General features: G+C 38.0%; 1 protein-coding gene across 2 annotated transcripts in view; it reads right to left on the bottom strand.

Moving 5' to 3' along the window:
• CAMKMT (calmodulin-lysine N-methyltransferase) overlaps positions 1-21,380 on the bottom strand; it is a 327,175-nt gene that overhangs the window by 283,877 nt on the left and 21,918 nt on the right. For both annotated transcript variants that reach the window (XM_044429060.1, XM_044429061.1), the window contains exon 3: positions 19,278-19,342. In XM_044429060.1, coding sequence (XP_044284995.1) covers positions 19,278-19,342 — 65 coding nt within the window. The remainder of the gene's footprint in view (positions 1-19,277; positions 19,343-21,380) is intronic.

Below are 21,380 nucleotides of genomic sequence, written 5' to 3'. Positions count from 1 at the left end.
TTTTCCCCCTGCTGTTCTAGTTTTCTCTTGCAGTTTTTTGTTTTTTTGTGGGGGAAGCTGCTTTGAGACAAGGGAACTTGTAAAAATGTGCCTCTCAGCTGCAACCTGAAGTAAGTAGTATAGTTGTTCTACCACTATAGGACTCTTCCACACCCAGCATTCCTGACCTGGAAGAATTGTTTTTCTTTGTAGTATATGTAGAGAAAGAGAGAATACATGCATGCACATGACAAACATAAAATATTTAGAAGTAAAATCAATTAATTTAAGGCTGTGGCACAATATAGCTTAGAATTATTCATACAGACTATGTATGTTATTTCCTTGTTCTTTTATATGAACATTGTTGAAACTGAATAAAAAATAGTAAAAGAAATATCCACACATATACTGTTTCTGCCTGAAAAGTAAATGATAGAAATTTAGTTCAAACTGACTGTCCTTGATCTGTGTTTAAAAGATAGTCTGCTTATTCTATATTGTGTTATCGCTAACAATGCCATATATCAGGTCCACACTATCATACAAATCTAAGATGACCTTTAACAGCATTAAATGCAGAAGTGGCATTCTGCATTTATGAAAATATAGCTAACTACATTCTACATTTCTTTTTTCATATTTTACAGTTTAATTGTATGATTTCTTCCAAAGGTGCTTCTAATGGAAATAAACATGAACAGTACTCTCTTCATAATATAGACTCAATCACGCTCTTATTAATTAATGTTGAATTTGCAGAACCACTTCAGTGCTACATGTTTCATATACAAATGATACTTCCATATAGGGAAGAAATGTCATATTCAAGTGGCCTTAACTGGTACCAGCAGAAGAACAGAAGAGATGCTAGATCCATGCTTTCCTAGAGGTAGGTCTGCTATCTCTATGGCAACAAAAATACCTTATACTTCATTGGGCATGTTGTTGGACCATGAGAAATTGAGTTATTTTGAGGGACATACAATTCCAGGTGCATATAATCACCACAGGCTAGTGTGGTTCACTTACTTAAGCCAGGTTCAGGCAAGTTTTGAATATTTAAACCACATTTGTGGGTTGTTGTGTTGCCTGAACCTGGTTAAGGTGGATTACTGACATGTTAACAAACCCACCCTGGCCCTTTTCAGGAGATGTGACAAACTGTGATTGCAGCTTGACTATTCACAATGACCGCCATATGCACCCAGTCCACTGTGGCTTAAAATAGCTGCGGTGGGCTGTTAGATCATGTAAACCAGCCCACAGAGTGGGGCAGTTCTTTAACTAAAACCAACTACATAGTTGAGTGGGTGGAGCAGTGCTCTGTGGTGAGCTTTCTGAAAGATTTTCAAAGGCAAATCAGTCATGGCAGAATCCAAAACTAAACTGGCATCCCTGAACAAAGCTCTGCCTCCACCTTCCCATAACCAGTAGTAATGGGAATACTGTGATATGTGGAAATACTGTGAATGTGATATTACCATATTTTGCATTTGCCTGCTTGTCCTGACTCTGTACATTTCTATTACTCCACCATTATAAAGGGGATTTGACCTACTCCACATTTCTACACAATGTCCAATTTATCAATATGCAGGAAGCAGTGCAGAACATAACTGTAAAGACTTCACAAGTACATTAGTGTTTGCCAGTTTATTTGTCTCACTTTATAAAAAGTAGCACATTTTGATTCCCAGTATAATTTCATTCCATTTATTAGATGGAATTTATTATTTCGCTGGTATCCCAACTTTCCACCCAATGGTACCTAATATTAATAAGACAAAACAATAAAATATAACAAACAGGGATCAAATGACCCCCTTCAGATTCCATCCCTCCAGAATTCACAGACCTCTCGTGCTTGGCCCAGTCCTGCAAAGTGAACTGAGCCAAGGGGAAGTCTGCAAATGCTAACAGGCCTCTGGTTGCATAACCACAACCTTCCCCATCGGGAGCTGCTGCAGGTTTCAAAAGAGGAAAGCTGCAAGTGCACCAGCTACTGTCAGGGCAATCAACATTCTTCCCCACTTGCCTCTACTGGCAGCAGTATTTATAAGGGAGTTTAGACCTGTCCTTGTTTGAGGAGTAAGGTTTAGAGAAATCTGTTCTGCAGAAGAAGTTATTAATATTTTTTGGGGAAAGACATTCTCATTAAGAATAGCAAGCAACAGTATTTATTTTAAAATCACTGAAAAGGTTAAAAGGTTCTATTGATGAGCTAACATTTCCTACTGGCAAGGTCTAATTGAGAACTTTATTAAAAATTGTGGCTGTGAGTTTTACAGATCCACAGTTAATTAAAAAAAACTCAGATAGAATGGCACACATGCTCCATTATATTTGGTGTGCCTATATTGAATTCATACAGAATATAACAAGAAGTTGTCTCTGAGCTCAGAAACAGAGAGACAGAAAAGATGCAATGAATAATCCATGCCAATAGCCTATCTCAAAACAAAATATCTGTGAATTGCTTTCCTCCATATCAGCCTGTCTTTTCACTGAAGCTGTGTCTTCAAGGATACTCTTCTGGGTGCATTTGCCAAGTCAGTTACAGAAAATGGCAAGCTCAGTTGTGGTGCCCTGTCTGTAGAATGTTACCCCAGGGAGGCTTGCCCAGAACCCACATTGTTATACTTTTTGCACCAGGAAAGATCTTTTTATTTTTCTGAGATGTTTAACTCAAGATTGCTCTGATTCTCCTTTTGTCAGTTGCTTTATGTTTATGTATATTCATATCTTATATATATTTTATTGCTATATTGGTGTTGACAATCTTGATTTTGAAAGGTAGGTTTCAAATAAATGATTATAAAAGAACCTGATTATACTTTAGTACCTTACCTTTATGACCAGAGAAGATACACTTCTGTTATGCCTAGAGTTATAGCCTTTGTTTGAGTTTATTCCTCCTTGTATGAGAACACACACACACACACACACACACACACACACACACCCTTTTTGACTTTAATTTGGGTCACTACAAACTTAACATCAGTTGAAGTTAACAGATTAGAAGCAGATGAGGATTTCTGTATTGCCTTTCCAAGCCTCTCCCTCTTGCGTGTGGATTCTTTCCATTCTTCTTAACCTCAGATCGTTTTTCATCTAACCACTGTTAACCCTGATTAAAATTAACCCAAGAATGTTTTTAAATCTATTACAGAATGCTGATTAAACCAAGGAAGAAGAAGAGGCCATCACTACTATCCTTGACCCTGTGGATCATACTATTACCTGGGAGCCTAATTTTGTTTTAAAATTGCCACAGGAAAACACAAATGAGAATATATTCTTAACCATCTTAAGTTTCTTAATTTCTCTTAACTGTGAACTCATTGCTATCATTAAGACACATTCTCAAAACTCTGCAATGGTTCAGCCTTGATACCTGCATGTGCACTAGGTAACTGAATCTCCAGTACAATTTCATTTCTACGGTGCTGTTATCTCTAGAATGTTTTCACATTGACTAAGCTATCACAGTAAAACAAATAGAAATGTTTCATTCCTAGCCTCCAACAAGACACATTTAGCAGATGTTAATTAACCCCACAGTAGATTCAGGATTTGAAATTACTCCAAACAATGTCCTAGCTTAGCTCTAAGGACTTACAAAATGAGCTATCAAGGCCTATTAGTACATGGTAATGGTTTGGGCACTTGAAGATGTGACCCTCCAGTCTTTATTCTGACCCACATTTCACAAATGGGGCACTAAATTGACCCTCACACAATATAATCAGTGAAGGATCTAAAAAATGTATCTCCCTGTTACGTGAAACCACAGCCTTGCCTACTCAGGCATGTTCACTTAAAAAATAAGTGAAGGCCCATCCAAGCGTCACATCAGGGTTAAAGGTTGCTGTGTAAAGCCTTGAAAACTTCAGTTGTAGCACTATGTTACCACTAGCCTTGTACCAATATTCATCAAAACACAATTTTCATTACTAGTGCAAGTTTCTTAAAAATGTTTCACATACGCACTAAGGAATCATTTTATTTAAAAGCAAGACTTTACCTAAACTCTCAGGAAGATCTCATAGTACACGTGCTACATTTAACACTTTTAAAATACAAGTTATACTATCATGGTTCTTTGGTTTCGTGGCTTTTTTGTTTATCTAAATAAAAATTACACAACTGACCTGTGTTGTTTCACATACCTTGCAGGACACTGAAATGTCATATCGCTGCTACGAAGGCATGACTGTGTGGATATTTCCCTTGGATACACTATTAAACAACATCCTCAGAACTTTGCAGTACCAGGACATGAGCCAAAGTGATGCATCGCCAACACCAAAGTACAATACATGGGCTATTGCCACTAAATGTTTATCAAGGCAAGGGTGGACAGTGTGTGGTCTCCCCTGTGTTTTGGCCTATGACTCCTATCAGCGCTATCTGGTATAGCCAATGGTGAGAGATGAAGGGAGCAGTAGGCAAAAATATCTAAATTATCACAAACTTGCCCACCCATGATTCAGGGCAAACAGCAGAACGGCTAGTGCAGATAAAGCTAATGAATCTCATTCAAAGTTAATCTTGCAATATTTTTGTCAGATAGCACCCATTCAAGCCAGTTTCTATCATACTTCCAGCACATGGCATTCTGTAACAATAAAAATAAAACAGAAGAGGCATTAAAACCATGTTATACTGAGTTCTGCTTGACCACATTTCCCCCCATAATTCCATTGGCCATGACCTGTAAATGCATGAAAGGCAATAGCTTGTGCACACACTGCTGCAGTGGAATCTATGGGATTCCAACACAACAGGCTGTGTTTTCATACAATAGCAGATACAGCCCTTTGTACCCATTCAGTAAACAGATGAGCACCAGTGAAGGGGGAAACAGGAATTAAGCAAGTAGTGGTGAAGATGAAATTTAAAAAGCTTAAGTAATTGGACAACTAGGGATATAGATTTCCACTATTCAAACATTTCTTCCTTCTATTCCCTTAATTCAAAGAGTACTGGAGTACTGAGGGGAAAATTTGTCTATTTCCCACTCATGGGCCATCAACAGATGAAACTTAGCAAGTTCCTTTACCCATCCCAATTATAATGAACTACTACTGTGCACTCTTAATACATTTTATTATAAAGAAACATCTTTACAAAGTTTCTTATATTTAATATTAGAGGACCAATTACTATCTCATGTTAGGAAACTCCTAAAACTGTAAGATAAAATAAATATTTCCCTTTTCCCAAAGAGTTACAAGAGAGGGGATTTTAAAAAAATCTCAGTGCATGCCCATACCCCTAGAGATCCAAGATATAGAAGGTATTATATATCTGTGGCAAAATCTTGGGAAGCAATTAAGTCTGGGATCTCCAATAGTTGTGCCCTTGTTGCCTACTAAACTCCCTGTCCCTCCAAGCCTGAAGTTTATTTGTTTTCAATTAAAAAAATAACCAGGAGGCTTTCATGCTGTCAAGTGAACTACTGTCCTCCAATATTTTCCTGATGTCCAAGGAATTGGGACTACAGGTGTACTCTTAAAAGATTAAAAAAAAAAAAAAAAACGAGGGATGATTGCAGCCCAGTGCTTTATTTTGTAGTACGCCAAGCAACTCAGAAAAAAGAAAAGGGAAGCTGGGGTGTTAGCACACATCGTGGGGTGCAGGAAGGAAGGGCTTGTACCAAGGATAAGTAGGACAGGAGCCTCCTGGAAATACTCTTCATTTCTTGTTCACCTGACCATTGCTGTAGCTCAGACAATAGTGGCAATGAGAAGGAGCAAAAAGTACCACTGCCTACATGGTCAATGGCTCTCTGCCTGTCAAGCAAAGGGTAGCAACAACAAGAAAGAGCAAAGGCCACCCTTGGGAATGTTGAGGAGAAGGCAGTTTCTCTGACGGATGGAAGCATTAAGCACATCTTGTCCAAGGGCCCTCAAAAATTGGGAAGTGTCACTACTAGAGAGAAGCTTAGGGAGTTGGGTGTGTATGCGTGTATAACCTGTGCTGTGGCTTTCTTTCCATAGATTTCTGTGTTTGGACAGGCACGTTGAAGGGGGTTGCATAGACTGGGATTGTGTGTGTGCACATGCATGTGTTTTGAGTTCAAATGAGTAGTTTTGAGTTTGGCATGCACACCTTAACTCTGACCTGTAACACAGGCCAATTTACCTTTCATTTAGCTTCAACACTTTGACTTCTGACAAATGGGTGTTTCGGGAGCAGTCATGTCCAGTCATTCTGCAAGTATATCCAAAACACTCTCAAAACTCAACCTGCACAAAAATGCTTGAAGACCCTGAACTAAACAATACACCAAGTACATGCAATATGTTGTCTCAAACATCATTAGATAGTTTCGATGAGGCAATAATGGCTACCAGTGCAAAGTGAATCAGCTGTGAGCAATGATGGATAATCTGATTAGTACACAGAAACAGAAGCCCCCAGAATGGACCTAGAACCATATGAACACCTGCTATAGATTAAATAGGCATTCAGGTATATAAAGGGAAGTGGGGTTTGGAGTAAATGAGACATAAGATAAGAGTCTTAGATTTGACCCATTTCCTGCCAGGAATAGACAAAACATGGAGCTTCAGGCTTCCTGAGAACACTTTCAGGGTTTATCCTCCACAGCACCAGCATTCATGAAGAAAGGCAGGAAGAAGAGCTGAACTGTGCATACATATGTTGGCTCTGGTATGAAGGAGAATCAAACTAAAATGCCACATTCACACTACAAGCAAAAAGAAAAGAGGAATACAAATAAAGGATAAAGACATTTCAGGTTCACTGTAGTCTGATCTCCTAATCATAGTTTAGTATGTTTGAATACTTTAAAATTATATGAACCACATTTAAGAGCCGTATTTTGCAAACTTAAACCCCTTATTTTGAAAGAACACTGAATCTGAGTAATGCAATCTCTTGCATTAATCAGAAGGAATTAATCTGATGCTTAAAAGAACGCATAGTCAGCATAGGAAAGTATTACACCCACTTTCTAGTTTAGTGGCATACTCACTAGAACTAAGCACCACTTATATAAGAGGAGGGGTGCACAGAAGCAATAATGAGGAGATTGTTCCTAATGAATGTGGTATAAACAGAAGGAAATGAAGATATTTAGTACCAAACTGATAGGCTGTAGGGTCAGGTGGCTGCAGAGAGGGATACTGAAGGCTGTGAAGCTCCCTGAGAGATATTAGAATATATAGATTATAGTGTGTTTTAAGAGAATGCAGAAAATTTAATTAAATTGGATTCACAACTGCAGACTTGAAGAACTGAATATCTTCAATAATCTTTCTGCAGGAGGCTACCACTAACTATAGTAAGTAGTGTCATCAAGAAACACTGAACCAGGAGTACTTTTTACACTGATTGGAGAGTCTGGTAAGAACTTGGTTCCTGTAGAGTATTTGTCTTGCGCTCAGTTTGTTTGTGAAATTGGAAACATTTTCCAATGTATGCTTCACATGAATCCGATTACTTTCTGGTCCATCAAGGAGTCCCCCAGGATACTGTTGGGCTCATAATTTCAAGGATTCCTTCTGCTTCCTGTAGGCACTTCAGTTTGAGCCGTCAAAGCCAGGCAGATTTTATTTGAGGATGGAGGAGCACCACAGTCATAGAAATTTGATTTAGTAAATGTGGACCATTTTAAAGAACTTTTAAACTTATGGTCTTCTATAATGTTACTGCAAACCCTTGGCAGTTAAGGCACAAAATCCATTTTCCAACTGAATTAAATTATTTTTCAGCATCAGTGTCATTTTATGAAATTCTCACAGAACACAGGAATAAAACAAGAAGCTATTCAATAACAGAGAAATATGCAAACTGAAAATTAAAATCGATCAGACACCTATAAAATTAACATATTAGCTGATGCCTGACCCTCCACACAAATGTGTGTGCACATACAGGCATATTCCTTTAACCATGGAGAAGCTGTTTTATAGATTGGTACCTCGGCTCACAAACACCTCAGTTCACGAGCAAATCAGGTTGCAAACAAAAATTCCATAAAATTTTTAACTCAGGTCGTGAACTCTGCATTGGGTGGCGACCGCAATCATGGCCATCTCCCCACCCCCCTCCCCGAGTGGGGAGATGGCTGCGATTGTCCTGGGGGCAGGGGGGAGATGGCCAAGATCGCACCCGTCTTTCCCGCAGGAGTGCAACCACGATCTCGGCCATCTCCCCCCGCAGCACGATCACACCCTTCTCCCCCCCACCACGCCCTAGTTCGTGCCCATCTCTCCCTGCTCAAAGTGCCCATGTTTATGCCTGTCACTCCCCCCACAGCGTGCCAGGATGACAGGCACGTGCAGGAATGACAGGAGCGATCGTGGTCATGCTGAGGGGGTGGGGAGATGGCCACGCTCGTGCTCAGGGTGGGGGGGGATGGCCACGATCTTTGTTGTTCTTTGGCCAGCTTTCCATGTTACAACAAACCTTGGTGGGGGTTGAATACTGAAAATGGGTGCTATGACTCCTTATAGACCCACAAGGAGCCATAACGTGTCGTGCAAAACAGATGGAAGTGTGTCCAGTCAAAACACTTCACACTGCTTGTTGACATTTTGTACATACCTATTACTTTCTAGGACATAAAATATTTTTTAATCTTTATCTCAGCATGGGGAACCTGATCCAGATTGGAACATTAGCATTTAGGGCAGGGAGAAGTTGGGTGGGGGGAAATAACCATGGCTGTGTTTTCTGGATTAAAAGTAACACATCATTTGTCCTCAGGTTAACTAACTCCACCATTCAGGCTATATAATTTCCAGTTCACTTCAAACTGATTGTGTCTAAGAAGAACTGCCTCATAATGCATTATGAGAAAGCCACCGATATTTTTGGCAGACAAAGGGTGCTAGATCTCTTGACTTAACTCATTCTTTTCATGAAATAATTGCTGTCTTCAGACCACCAGTATGAGAAAAGATATATCTGTATACATGGTAGAGGGAACCAAGTATGTGATTTGATTCAGAGTCAAAATATTCAAATTATGGGAAAAAGTTACTCTAGAATTCTCCTTCGACTACCATATATTAATTCATAGGTAATCAAATGCTAATTATGCCATCTTTCCTCTCCTGGTAAGGCGCTCTCCAGATACATTGGATTACAACTCCAAATCATCTGCTGACTAAGAATTAAGCACATCTGGAGGTCACGAGCTTGGGGATGGCTGCCTCAGAATCCCAGAAGAGCAGACTAGTAACAATTTTCTATAAAAAATCAGTCAGTACTTGTGTTTCACTTGAGTATATTAGAGAAACCTCAGAATAAAGATATTTTTAATAAAACCAAATACGTTTTTAAAAAACATGGAATTAGGTTTCACAGTATACTAAGCATTCTAGATAGTTCAAAAGCTGCTTGGTACTTTTTAGGTATCTACATGTTATCAGTTTTTTCTAAGATTTTCACTGTATTTTTATCATTAGTTTTATGGATTGTGCAAACTTCAGAGCTTCAGTTGTCAGACTGTATAGAAATGAAATAATAATCATTTTAATAATTTGTTCTCCATATTGAACAAAATCCAAGTTTCTTCCAGACCTTACAAAAATAAAACACTTTTTATTTAGGCATGTGTAGTGGCCAACAATTTATTCCTTAACATGTGCAGAGGTCAGTTATTTTATGCACAATATCCTTATATTTTGGTAACATACTATTTTATATATATTTTCTGAGATCTTAACAGTGGTTGCAAGTCATAGAAAACCAAGCTCTTATAAATAGCAGAAAAGATGACAAATTATTGATATGACTAAGTTCTAGCCTAAATAAAGAAAAATAACATACAAAACATTGCACATGTACAGCAAAATTAGATGTTTTCTTTTCTTTTAAAATATGCAAATCATGGCCTTTCTTAGAAAGAAACATTCACAAGGTGGCTCAGCTTGCATCACAGTGAGTCAGTGCCAGCATAGATATGATAAACTGGAATACAGGGGTTGAATCCATTACATTTTCACCCTGAACACACATCAGATTCATACATTCCTATCAACAGTTATTAAAATGGAACTTACACAAAAAGCTTCAAGAACAGGGAAAAAAGTAAATAAATGTTTAGCTCCCCATGTTACTACATTACATATTGAACAAGTGTAGACGAATACACTGCAGTACTATTGATTTAATTGGCTTCTCATTCTATTTGCATGTGGGATCTGACTTCCTAAATCAAACAATTAAAGGAAGCTCAAAATGGTATGACATCTATGACCATTTTGAAGATACTTTTTCAAAAGGAGCTTGGACTTCATACTATATCTTTAAAGTATTTTAAAATGATATGAATGATTTATAGCCTCTCTTGAAAAGTGAGCTACTTTGTAGAGTAGCTAAAGGACTAAGTCATCAAAAAACTCAAAAATGAAATCACTGACCTTCTTACCAAAATATTTAGCATGTCCCTAACATTAGCCCTTGTAGTAGAGGATTGGAGAAAGGTTAATTTAGCACCATTTTTTTAAAAAAGGGATTCAGATGGGATCTGGGAAACTGCAGGCCAGCTGGCTCAACATCTGTTCTGGGTAAATGGCTTGAAAGCATTATTAAAGAAAGAATAAGTAAGCACACAGAGGGAGAAGCCCTGCTGATAAAAAAAAATCAGTACGGCTTCTGCAAGGGGAAGACTTTAACATATTGGAGTTTTTTGAAAGTGTCAGTAAGCATATAGGTGGGGTGATCCAGTAAACATTGTTTACTTGGACTTCCAAATGTCTTTTGAGAAAGTGGCCCACCCAAAGGCTCCTGAGCAAACTAAGTAGTCATGGAATAAAAGGAAGGGAGTCCTCTAATGAGTCACTAACTGGTTACAGAACAGAAGACAGAGAGTGGGAGGCAATTTCTCTCAATTGAGAAATGTCACCAGTGGAGTCCACAGGGTTCTGTATTGGGACCAATGCTTTTCAACATATTCATAAATTATCTGGAATTAGTGGTAAGTTGTGAAGTGGCCAAGTTTGCTGATGACACTACACTTTTTAGGGCAATTAAAACCATAAGGGATTCTGAGGAGTTCCAAAGGGTTCTCTCCAAGCTGGGAGAATGAGCATCAAAATGGCAAATGCATACTGGGGCAAAAAATCCCCGTATGGGCTGATGGGATCTGAACTAGCAATGACTGAACAAAAAAGGAAGTGGACAACTCGATGAAAATGTCAGCACAATGCTCAGCTGCTGTGAAGAAGGCAAACCCCATGCTAGGCATATTTAGGAACATAATAGCAAATAGAACTGCCAAAATCTTACTTCCCTTATACAAATATTTGGTGCAATTGCACTAGGAATATTGTGTTCAATTCTGGTCCCCTTACCTGAACAATAACTTTATTGAATTGGAAAAAGTATTGAGAAGGGCAACAAAAATGATCAGCGTACTGGAACAGCTTCCCTGTGAGAAGTGGTTACAACAACTGGGACTGCTCAACTTAGAAAAACGGGTAAGTAAGAGGAGACATGATAGAAAGTGCTTAAAATAAACATTTTTGAGAAGGCAGAAAGGGAAACAGTTTTCTTCCTCTCTCATAACACTCAAACCTGGGGTCATCCTATTAAGCTGATTGATGGGAGATTTAGGACAGATGAAAGCATATAGTTAAACTATGAGATTAGCTATAATTTCCCATGGCAGCAAAGTGCTTCTCCTTTACCAGAAGTAGCATGCCTGCATACACCAACTGCTGAGGAGCTTGGGCAGGAGGAGATCTTGCACCCATTCCTGCATGAGAGATCCTGTGGGTAGGTGGTCTGTCACCATGGGTACAGATTGCTGGACTGGATGAATAGTCTGGTCCAGCATGGCTTTTCTTATGTTCGTGTAACAAAGTTTCTGGTTCAGAGCTCATGACTGCTTTAAATTCCTTAGGTGAACTTGAAGCTACTATCTATAAGTCTCAGTCTCATCTCTGCATTATGAAAATAACACTGATCTATTTTGCCATTAATTTTTATTGCAAACAGCATGAGATTGACTGATTAAATACTACTTTTATCAGCACAACCACAAAGCCACTGCATTCAAGCTAGGGTGGACAGAGCAACTTTTCTCTTCCCATTGACTGCAATGGAAAGGAGTCTATGACAACAACCCCAGGGTTGGTATACAATTGTTCCAGCCCAGCATGTTAGGGGAGAAAAAGGCTTAGGATAGGATATAATTGCCATACAGTGACCCTTCTATTAATATATGAACTACTTAGATATTACTGAATGTTTACTATATTATAATTTTCAATTTGGAACTTTATACTTTCTCTTACCACCAAAAAGGATGAATATTTTGCATTTGACCACAAACTCAGAACTCTTCTTCTATTTATTGTTCTCCAATAACTTGTATTCAGAATTTAGCCTTAAATTTTAACCAGACTTGTTCGTTTTTCTACCTAACGAGTAGAGTGAGAAATGCTGATGCATTTAATGCAAAACATAAACAAAACAAAAGCAAGAAGCAATCTAATAATAGATAATGTTCTGCCTGGAAAAAGAAAAAGAGTATCACTAAGAAACAAGAAACAGTAGGAGATTATCAAGTAGCACTTGCAGAATGTGGATCACTCCCTTGTTACCACTGCATCTAACTGAGTGACATGTTACATGAAATACAGGAACAGTGTGTGCCTCTCTTGCCATTAAAAGATGTCATCCTATCCTATTCCCTAGGTAGTGTGATGGCATCTCCTTTCAGGCATGAATGATCAGTAGCTGCCACAATCTTTGTCCATAGAGCAGCTCAGGTATCTCTGAGCCATCCAGTGAGACCTGTGAAGAAACTTGTAGTCCTCTGAGCAATCCTATTTCAATCAAGGGAAGGAAGGGTTAAGAAGCAGAGGGAAGCCATTCTTTACTCAGCTGATTGATATGGAAGAAGACAGGAATGAGAAAGCGCTCCATTTCCAAATATCCAAGGAGAATTATTCCACAATTAAACTTTGAGAGGAAATCTGAATTTAGAAAGATATGTTAGATTCTCTGTGTGACATTTTCCTAAAATAAAAATAGCTTAATAATTTTCCACAAAAATACACAGTTTATTAAGGGGAGAAGGAAATAAGGAGAGAGAACAAAACCATTATTTCTGTTATCTCAAATAAATTCAGAATCTGGCCAGAAAATTCTGGGTTCACCCATATCCTCTAACTAGAACACTAGGAACTAGAGAGCAAATAGTTAAAGATGAAAACAATAGGCAGTACAAGAATTATGAAGTCTTTCCAGGAAGATCCATTCAGATAATATACATGGAACTTTCCCAAGTAGATGGGTTATATTATTGTTGATAATCTAAACCACACATTCCAGCTGCAACACTACAGTAATTTTAAGTCATATTTCACACATGCCTCTTAGGTATTAACTGGGTATAATGAGGATAAAGAAACTTATTTTCACGCAAATATAACTTTAATTAAACAGTTTATTCCAACTTTATCAAAACATGTTACAGCATCTAAGGCTACCAAAAGACAGCAAATGTTTAAAATGCCTTGTCTTTTGTCAAGTATCTATTTAAAGAACACCTCAATACCAGCAAATTCTCCAGTGTATCAAATCAATCTCATAGCATAGTATCTCTGTTATTGTTCATTTTAAAAGGTAACAAAGCAAAATAATTGCACATATGTTAGTTACATACTATGCTATGCCAGTCCCGAAGTCGCATCCAACCCATCCCGACCCCATGGACAACATTCCTCCAGGCTCTCCTATCCTCCACCATCCCCCGGAGTCCATCTAAACTCTAGTAATATACACATGCCAGCAATTAGCCAAGGCTTCCAAAACATTTATATGAGATATACTCTTGCTCCTGTACATCATGTAATATTTAATACCAGAGCCGGCAATACCACACACAAGCAAAAAATTTAAATGCATTTATGCCTCTTCAATCAGCCTCACAATAAGGTCTGTAACTGTACTCAGTTATTTAACTGCTTCTGCACAGTTCTGTACCTATAGCGCCCCCTGCTGCTGCTTCCATTTCGGAATAAATGTTTTTTCTAAGTTTCTAATAAAAGAAGTTAGCAGTTCTATTATTTTTCAAGATAATTGATATAATAAAGATTAAATGCAAAATGTTCCAGATCTGACTATGGGAGGGCAAGGCTCCAGCCCTATTCAAATGTAATAGAAACTGAATTCTAATGAAGATGGTTAACTCAATCCTAAAAATGTAACCCATGAGTAACTTCTGCTGAGTTTAATGGGAGTTACTCCATAATCAGGGTGGTGAGAACTTCAGCTTGTTAAATTTGACTTTTTAGTAAACGTGGTTAAGACCAACTTCAGAAGTATTTCATACAAATTGTTTATTTGGTTACATTGACTATTTCCTCACTCTCTCACCTTTGCCTTCCTCTTCTATCCTTTCACGTCTATTGGTAAAGAGCAGCTATTTAGTCTGTTCTGAAATAATAATAGTCCGTTCAGTATTTGTGGACTACCAAATAAAATTGCTAATAGACATCACAAAAACCTGGTATCTGTATAGGGAGTGGATAATAGAATCAGGAAGTTTGTGGTTTAAATCTCACCTGCACAATGAATACATTTAAAGCACAATGATCTGCAAGTTTGGACAGAAAAGAACCCTAAAGCTTTCAGAATACTGGGAATTATAGGACTTTTTCTGTTTAAACATGCATAGCATTACACCCTCAGCAGCTTAGGTAAGCCTCTCTCTTCCAGCTTTGGCCACATGATGTGCAATTATGAGAATAAGCTACTTTACACAGTTGGTGTAAATGAAATCATATGTGCACATACATGGATTCTAAAGTACCATATAAATACTAGAAGACAAGTGAATTTCATTACTGTTTGTAATGCACTCTTAAATATATTGTTTGTCATTATTCTCAAGACTAGAAATTACCTAAGTAATATCTTGAGTAGCCTGGAGCCCCATTCTACCCTTACCCAGCTATATATACATGTATTTCCTGCTACTTTCTGAAATGCTAGCCAATATGAGAAATATTGAACTTCTTATTCTTTCCAGCATCTCCAATTGTGTTAATGTTGTCAACCATTTACTTTTGCACACAAACGAATACACTAGACTGTATGGCCTTTCCTGAATAAACAAGATGATTTCATGTGCTTCTGGATCACTTGAATAACTGAGTCTCTTTCAGCTAGAACTATCTTGGGTACATTAGCAGCACACTAATGGCTGTCACCTCTCCCAGTAAGACATACACATATTTTTCTTTATTACATATAGATAGCCACTGGTGATTTACATATATTAATTCATTTAAGCATGTGCACATCTCAAATTGCCCTTTGTTTAGCATTGTAGCTAAGCTTTTTTAAAAATGGAAAAACCCAGCTGGGGAGTACAGTAGCAAGTCTAGTCTTAAACCATACAGGTGGCAACAGTTGTAAACTGGGCTTGTCAAGCATGAAGATCACCACAACCAATTCTTCCACATATCATTGGCAGGCACACTGCTGGCAGATATAAGCCCTGCAAGCACTAGATAAGCATATGCATTGGTAAAAGCTTGGAACTCCATCACTTAGCCCCACGCTGTAAAAGAATGGGGATGATATAGTGTTCACATTCACCATTATCAGGAGGAACACTTTGGCTGGGAATCCTGTTTTGTACTTAGCTGTTGCAGATCCTCTCCATCTTCTCATAAGAGCTGCAGCAGGATACACACTCTCAAATCCTTACTCCTCAAGCTATCAAAATTTCAATAAGAACTGAAACCCTTACAAGAGAATTATAAATAAGTAGCACAGACTATATACAATCGCCACTAAAAACAACTACAGTCTGCCAGAACAGTGGATTCTAGCAATTAACCATTTCATTTGACAGAAGCTGATAAATACCTGCTAGCTTTTTATACAGAGGCTTATATCCCAGTTTTAAATTCATATATAATGTACATCAATAGAGGGAGTGTGACTGACACAGTTTTACTTTCTCTTCTGCAATGAGAAAATGCATTAATTGTAAAAGTCACATATTTGCTTTGTATTTTACATAATGTAAAATATTAACTTCCAACTTTTAAAAAAAGTATCTCCACTTCCCAGTCAGTTGTATTTTTCAGTTTGCTTCTTGGAGGAAAAAGCTCAGAGTAATCATTTTCAGAGTTCATATCAGAAGTCCAAGGTGCACAGTTTCACAGGTTCCCCCTCTGCTGGCAATCAGGATTAGTTCAATTTCCATCTTCTTTCATAGTGTGTACACACACACACACACACACACACACACACCAGGCAACTGCTGGTAAATGTTACAAACACTGTTTAAAAGAAGTTAATTCATATTTAATATAATGCTGCCAACTAGTGGCAACATCTTATTCTGAACTAATACCTCGTTTGTACTGGATGCTTTACCACAAATCTGCTTTGGGAGTTGAACAAAGGAAAAATATATTGCTGCAACATGTACTAAGCCACACCAAAACAGCTGAGCCTTTCACTTTGTTAGCAAGATAATGCAATTGCTTCTATAATGATATAAATATCAGGACAAGGAGGCAATGTCTGTGCATCCAAACAGGTTTGTGTACAGATCAGGTTTTTAAGAGCCTGACCCCTACTAAATTTTCAGATGCAAGTGCCATTAGAGGGAGGGGCAGGCATGTGTTTTGCTGTAACTAAGTACTAAAAGAAACTATTCCAAAAATGACAATCAGAGCTGCCAATACAAGTTATATTCCGTATAAATCAATCAGTTTTATTCTATTTGCTTTCTTATGTATGTTGTCCCAAAAGCTTCATCTATAGGGTGGCTCATAAAATAAATAGATTTGCCATAAAGATTGCCATTTAATCCACAATGCTCTCAATCCCTACAATTGTTTTGTTCTTTAGTTTCACACTCTGCTGACATCAGCAATTGTGCACAGTCACCCCATGGTTCTTTCACTCAGTCTTGGTATTAGTCCCTTGGCAATATACAAATCCCATGGAACTCTTTCTCCTGCAAATTTGTGAATTACTTTTCCTACCTGGCAGTACTTCAAAAACACATTTTCTAAGTAGCTTTTGGACTGACTTCATAATAAAAGCCAAGGCATTTAAACAGGATAAAAGCTTCAAAGTTGAGAATGGATTGTACCAAACATTTTTCCTATACAATTACCTATCCTTTAGAATTTGTTGTTCTTGTTGTTGCTCTGAGGTCAAAAGTTAGTTTGTGAAATTGACATTTATCTGCCCCTGAAATGTCAATGTGCAATGAAGTGTAATCTCAGATTCATGAGGGTTTTTTTAGGTGTATTGGTATATTTAAGAACAATTTCATGTTACCACCAATGGAAGAAAAATGTTACCTTTTTTTTTACTCTGGCCTATAGAAATATATTTTTATTTTTGCATGAATTATTGAGTGCTATGTTTTGTTTCATAATCCAAAGAAACACTGACATTTATAGACAAACATAAGCAAAGATTTACATAAGTAAAGTTAGGAGTAATAGTGGAATGAAAGGGTCTACATTTTTTCATTCAAAATATTTTTGACTTCTTTTTCATATTAATACATTTTTATTATTTCCACAATCATGCTGGGGGCGGGGGGCAGGGGAGATGGCCAAGATCACGCCCGTCTTTCCTGCACAAGCGTGCCCGGGATTGTGCCCGTCTTTCCTGCAGCAAATGCAATCTCCGCCATCTCCCCCTCCAGCATGATCGTGCCCATCTCTCCCCCGAGTGCACCCGTTCATGCCCGTCTCTCCCCCACTAGCGCACCCACATTCGCACCTGTCTCTCCCCACAGCGCACCCATGATCGCGCCCATCTCCCCCCACCCCCCAGCGCGCCAGGATGACAGGCACGTGCAGGGATGATGGGTGCAATCGTGGTCATGCTGGGGGGGTTGGGTAGATGGCCGCAGTCATGCTAAGGGTGGGAGGGGATTGCTGTGAACTTTGTTGTTCTTTGTCACTTTGCTTCACATTTTTCTGATTTAAAAAAATAGTTACAGAACGGATTAACCTTTTTTACATTGAACCTTATGGGGAAATTTAACTTGGGTCACGACCAATATGGGTCACGACCAGAGTCCTGAAACAGATTAAGTTTGTGAGTCAAGGTACCACTGTATTTGTATAAAGCAATTCTTAGTCTTGTTCTCTGAAGACTTAACTATTTGTATTAAACCTGGTATCATACATACATAAATAATAATACTTTCATGAGTGAATGTATGTCAAATAAAATCCTTAGTCAGATAAAACACATATGGTTCCCAACTAGACTCCTATGTATAGCAAAACCTGATTAGTTTCAACACTAAAAGAGTGGCATGTGCCTTCAAACTTCTTGAAGTTTATGGAAGCAAGGCAAGAACCTATTAACTATTCACTGTACCCCATCTGATGAGTATTTGAGCAGGTTTTCAATTCCAGTGAAACAGAAATTAAGCAGTAGCAATCATGCCTGGTGGGCTGTAACCCAGTATCAGCCATCAGTCTGAGGTTTATGTCAATGCTAGTAGCAAATCCACCACATTTACAGACAACACATTCAACTAGAAAACCCAGGAACATTCAAGTCTATTTCTTCCCTAATTGATGCTACATAAGATGGCCTAAAGGAAACAAAGGACAAATCATCTTTCAACTTGAAGGATGAATTGATGACAGTTGTCTAGATCAAAGTGCTTCTATTTCTAACAAGAAGGTAAGAGGTTTTCTACGCTGAAAAAAATGTATTCTGTGCTCAACAACACATTACAGCCAATGCTGCACAATGCATGTAACCACTTGATTAGGAATGAAAACTAAAAGTTTAAAAATCCCTCAATCCTAATTGGAAAGGCAGTAACTCTTCAGTACTGTGTATGATATTATAGTCCGTCTTTGGACTTAGTCTAAAGTCCAAAGTATCGTACATTCACACAGGCAATTTAAGTCTCAATCCAAAAGACCACATACTTATTTGCACATGTTCAACAGGGACTGTAAGTCCTGTCATTCTGAGGACTTTACAAACTGTCTCTGAAATACAGGGCAACTTCAGAAATATCCTCCAGTGCAGCACAAGGAGTTGATAATTTAGGGGTGGGAAGATTTCAGAGACCCATGTACACATGCTCACCTATAGGACTGCAGTATTAAAAATGGATTACACAGAGTTACTTGTTTATACTACCAGAAACTAAGTGCTTTGAACAGAATAAAGCGACACTTAATCATATCAACATTGTAGGCAATCATATGGATACATGTTTAATATCAGGGTTTAAATAAAATTTTCATCCTTAACACAACTAGTGGCAAGAAAAATAAATTACTTACAAACATTTCCCGTGTTGTCAAAGCTTGTCAGAACATCTTCAACATTAAATAGTCCTCTATTACACCTAGGAAAGAAGTAAAAAAGCATCTTCATGATCATCACTACCAGCATCACCACCACCAAATTATTATTAATATTTCTTTCTTCCCTTTTTTAAAAAACAGAAATGTTTCCTCTCTTCTGTATAGATTCCACCAATACCTTTTCAAAAATCTGACCACTAGAGGGAGAAAAGAAGAAACTCATCACTCCAATATATGGTGTTAAAAGTATAATAGGTCAGCAATCAAAATGTAGAAGACAAGTATGCAGCTCTTTTTGTTACTGAAACATATGTTGCATTCACTTGGCACATAGACAAAGTATCCATGTATAAGCTTAAAAATAAAAAAAATGATCAGAAAGGATACAAGCAAGGCTCTGGAACAAAATGATCACAGTATATCCCTGGTATATGGATGTTATTCAAACTTTTAGCTGTTCAATCAAGATCAAGGGGCACTGTGGACAACTTTCATTTCAACACACAAAGACGCTTAAAAATAGATTCTCAGTGTGCAACAGAAAATGACCTAACCAGATAGTAAGTAAATTCTCTTTGAAATTTTATATTTGTGTGTTTCTCCCTCAAGTCTCTTTTTCTGGGCTCCTTTACTTTTCTCTACACAGGGAAGGGAAGGAGAGGAAAAAGCAAAGGAGAATGGCGGAAGAGGCCCACACAGAATTTACTTTACCTCTCCATTCTACATATACATCATTCAAATTAGCCTTCTCTGCTGACTACCCTCTCCTAGCTGATCAGCAGAGTTTCAGAGCCTTCCAGGCAACCATGTCCATGCCCTCTTTTCAACTGCAACTTTCAACCAGCCAATACCATCACCCACTTCCCCCAGCTTTCTTTTCAAATAGACTCTCAGTATTCCCTAGCCACTAAATATGCTTAGTCCTCACTGTGCTGTTTTGAGATCTTTTAGGGGTTTCCCTAAACACTTTTTTTAATACTTCCACAAATTTCAGATTCCCCTAAGCCTGCTGATGACACATCTACACACAAGAGGAAGGTGTTTTGGCTACATAAGGATCAGCAAGAACAAAGGAACTACACTATGAAGGGGAATAATTAAACAAATTCTTACAAAGCATACATGGGGAACCTGATCCCTTTGAGGATATGATTTCTGAATTCATCAACAATGGCACAATATTAACCAATCCACCTGGCCTCTTTATGGAGCTTATTTATATGCTGCTGTTATTTGAGGGGACAAAAGGAACTTGGTTGAGTTTACTACTAATTATTCCGAGATTTACACTGTAGTTACACTACCGTCAATAAGACATACAAAACTTGAATGATCAAGCAAAATATAATTTAACCAAAATACCATAGCAGCTATGCAGTTATTTGTTAGCAGAAGCTGCTAAACAAAGCAGGATAGAATTCCAAAAATGAAAGATTTGGCAAACTTTACAGAATCAGAAATAAAACAGTAGAAACAACACTGCTGCAAATAATGGTTTATGACTAATTTCCCTGTCTAAGCAACAGAGCAATAAAAACACCAGAGCAAAGCAAACCAGGCTACTAACCGAATGAAACCACCACTACTACTTCTACATAATGAACATGCTGATCTTTTCATACATTAAAAAAAACCTTACATGGGTCTACCTGGCTCCTGAGCAACACCCAACATCCCCTTGTGACCACTGTTTGCATTCAAGACTCTGTGATGTGTTCAGAGCGGTTAATTAACTCTGCACCTTGAGTGCAAAATATCACTAGGGAGACAATCTGCAAGTGGCTTACAACAATTCTTCAGGCACTGAAGGCTGCAATCGTATACACACTTGGAAATAGATTGTACTAAACTCAATGGAGCTTTTGATCAGACTTGTATATGATTGTGCTGTAAAGTAAGTTTAGAATGAACAAGAAAGTAAGTAATGCATGTATTCAATTCACCCATCCATATTTTTTTTTGTTTCCAGAAGAATCCACAGCTCTCAGTCAGCAGTAAATAGGTAGCAATAACATTCATTAATACAGATTAAAATTTATTGTACCAAGCCTGTTTTATTTTAGTATGTTTCCACTGTTC

The sequence above is a fragment of the Varanus komodoensis genome, unplaced genomic scaffold (genome assembly GCF_004798865.1).
Source record: "Varanus komodoensis strain SLA01 unplaced genomic scaffold, ASM479886v1 scaffold2, whole genome shotgun sequence".
Taxonomy (NCBI): domain Eukaryota; kingdom Metazoa; phylum Chordata; class Lepidosauria; order Squamata; family Varanidae; genus Varanus; species Varanus komodoensis.
Note: the sequence above shows the minus strand (reverse complement) of the source record. Positions and strands in the feature narration are given on the sequence as shown.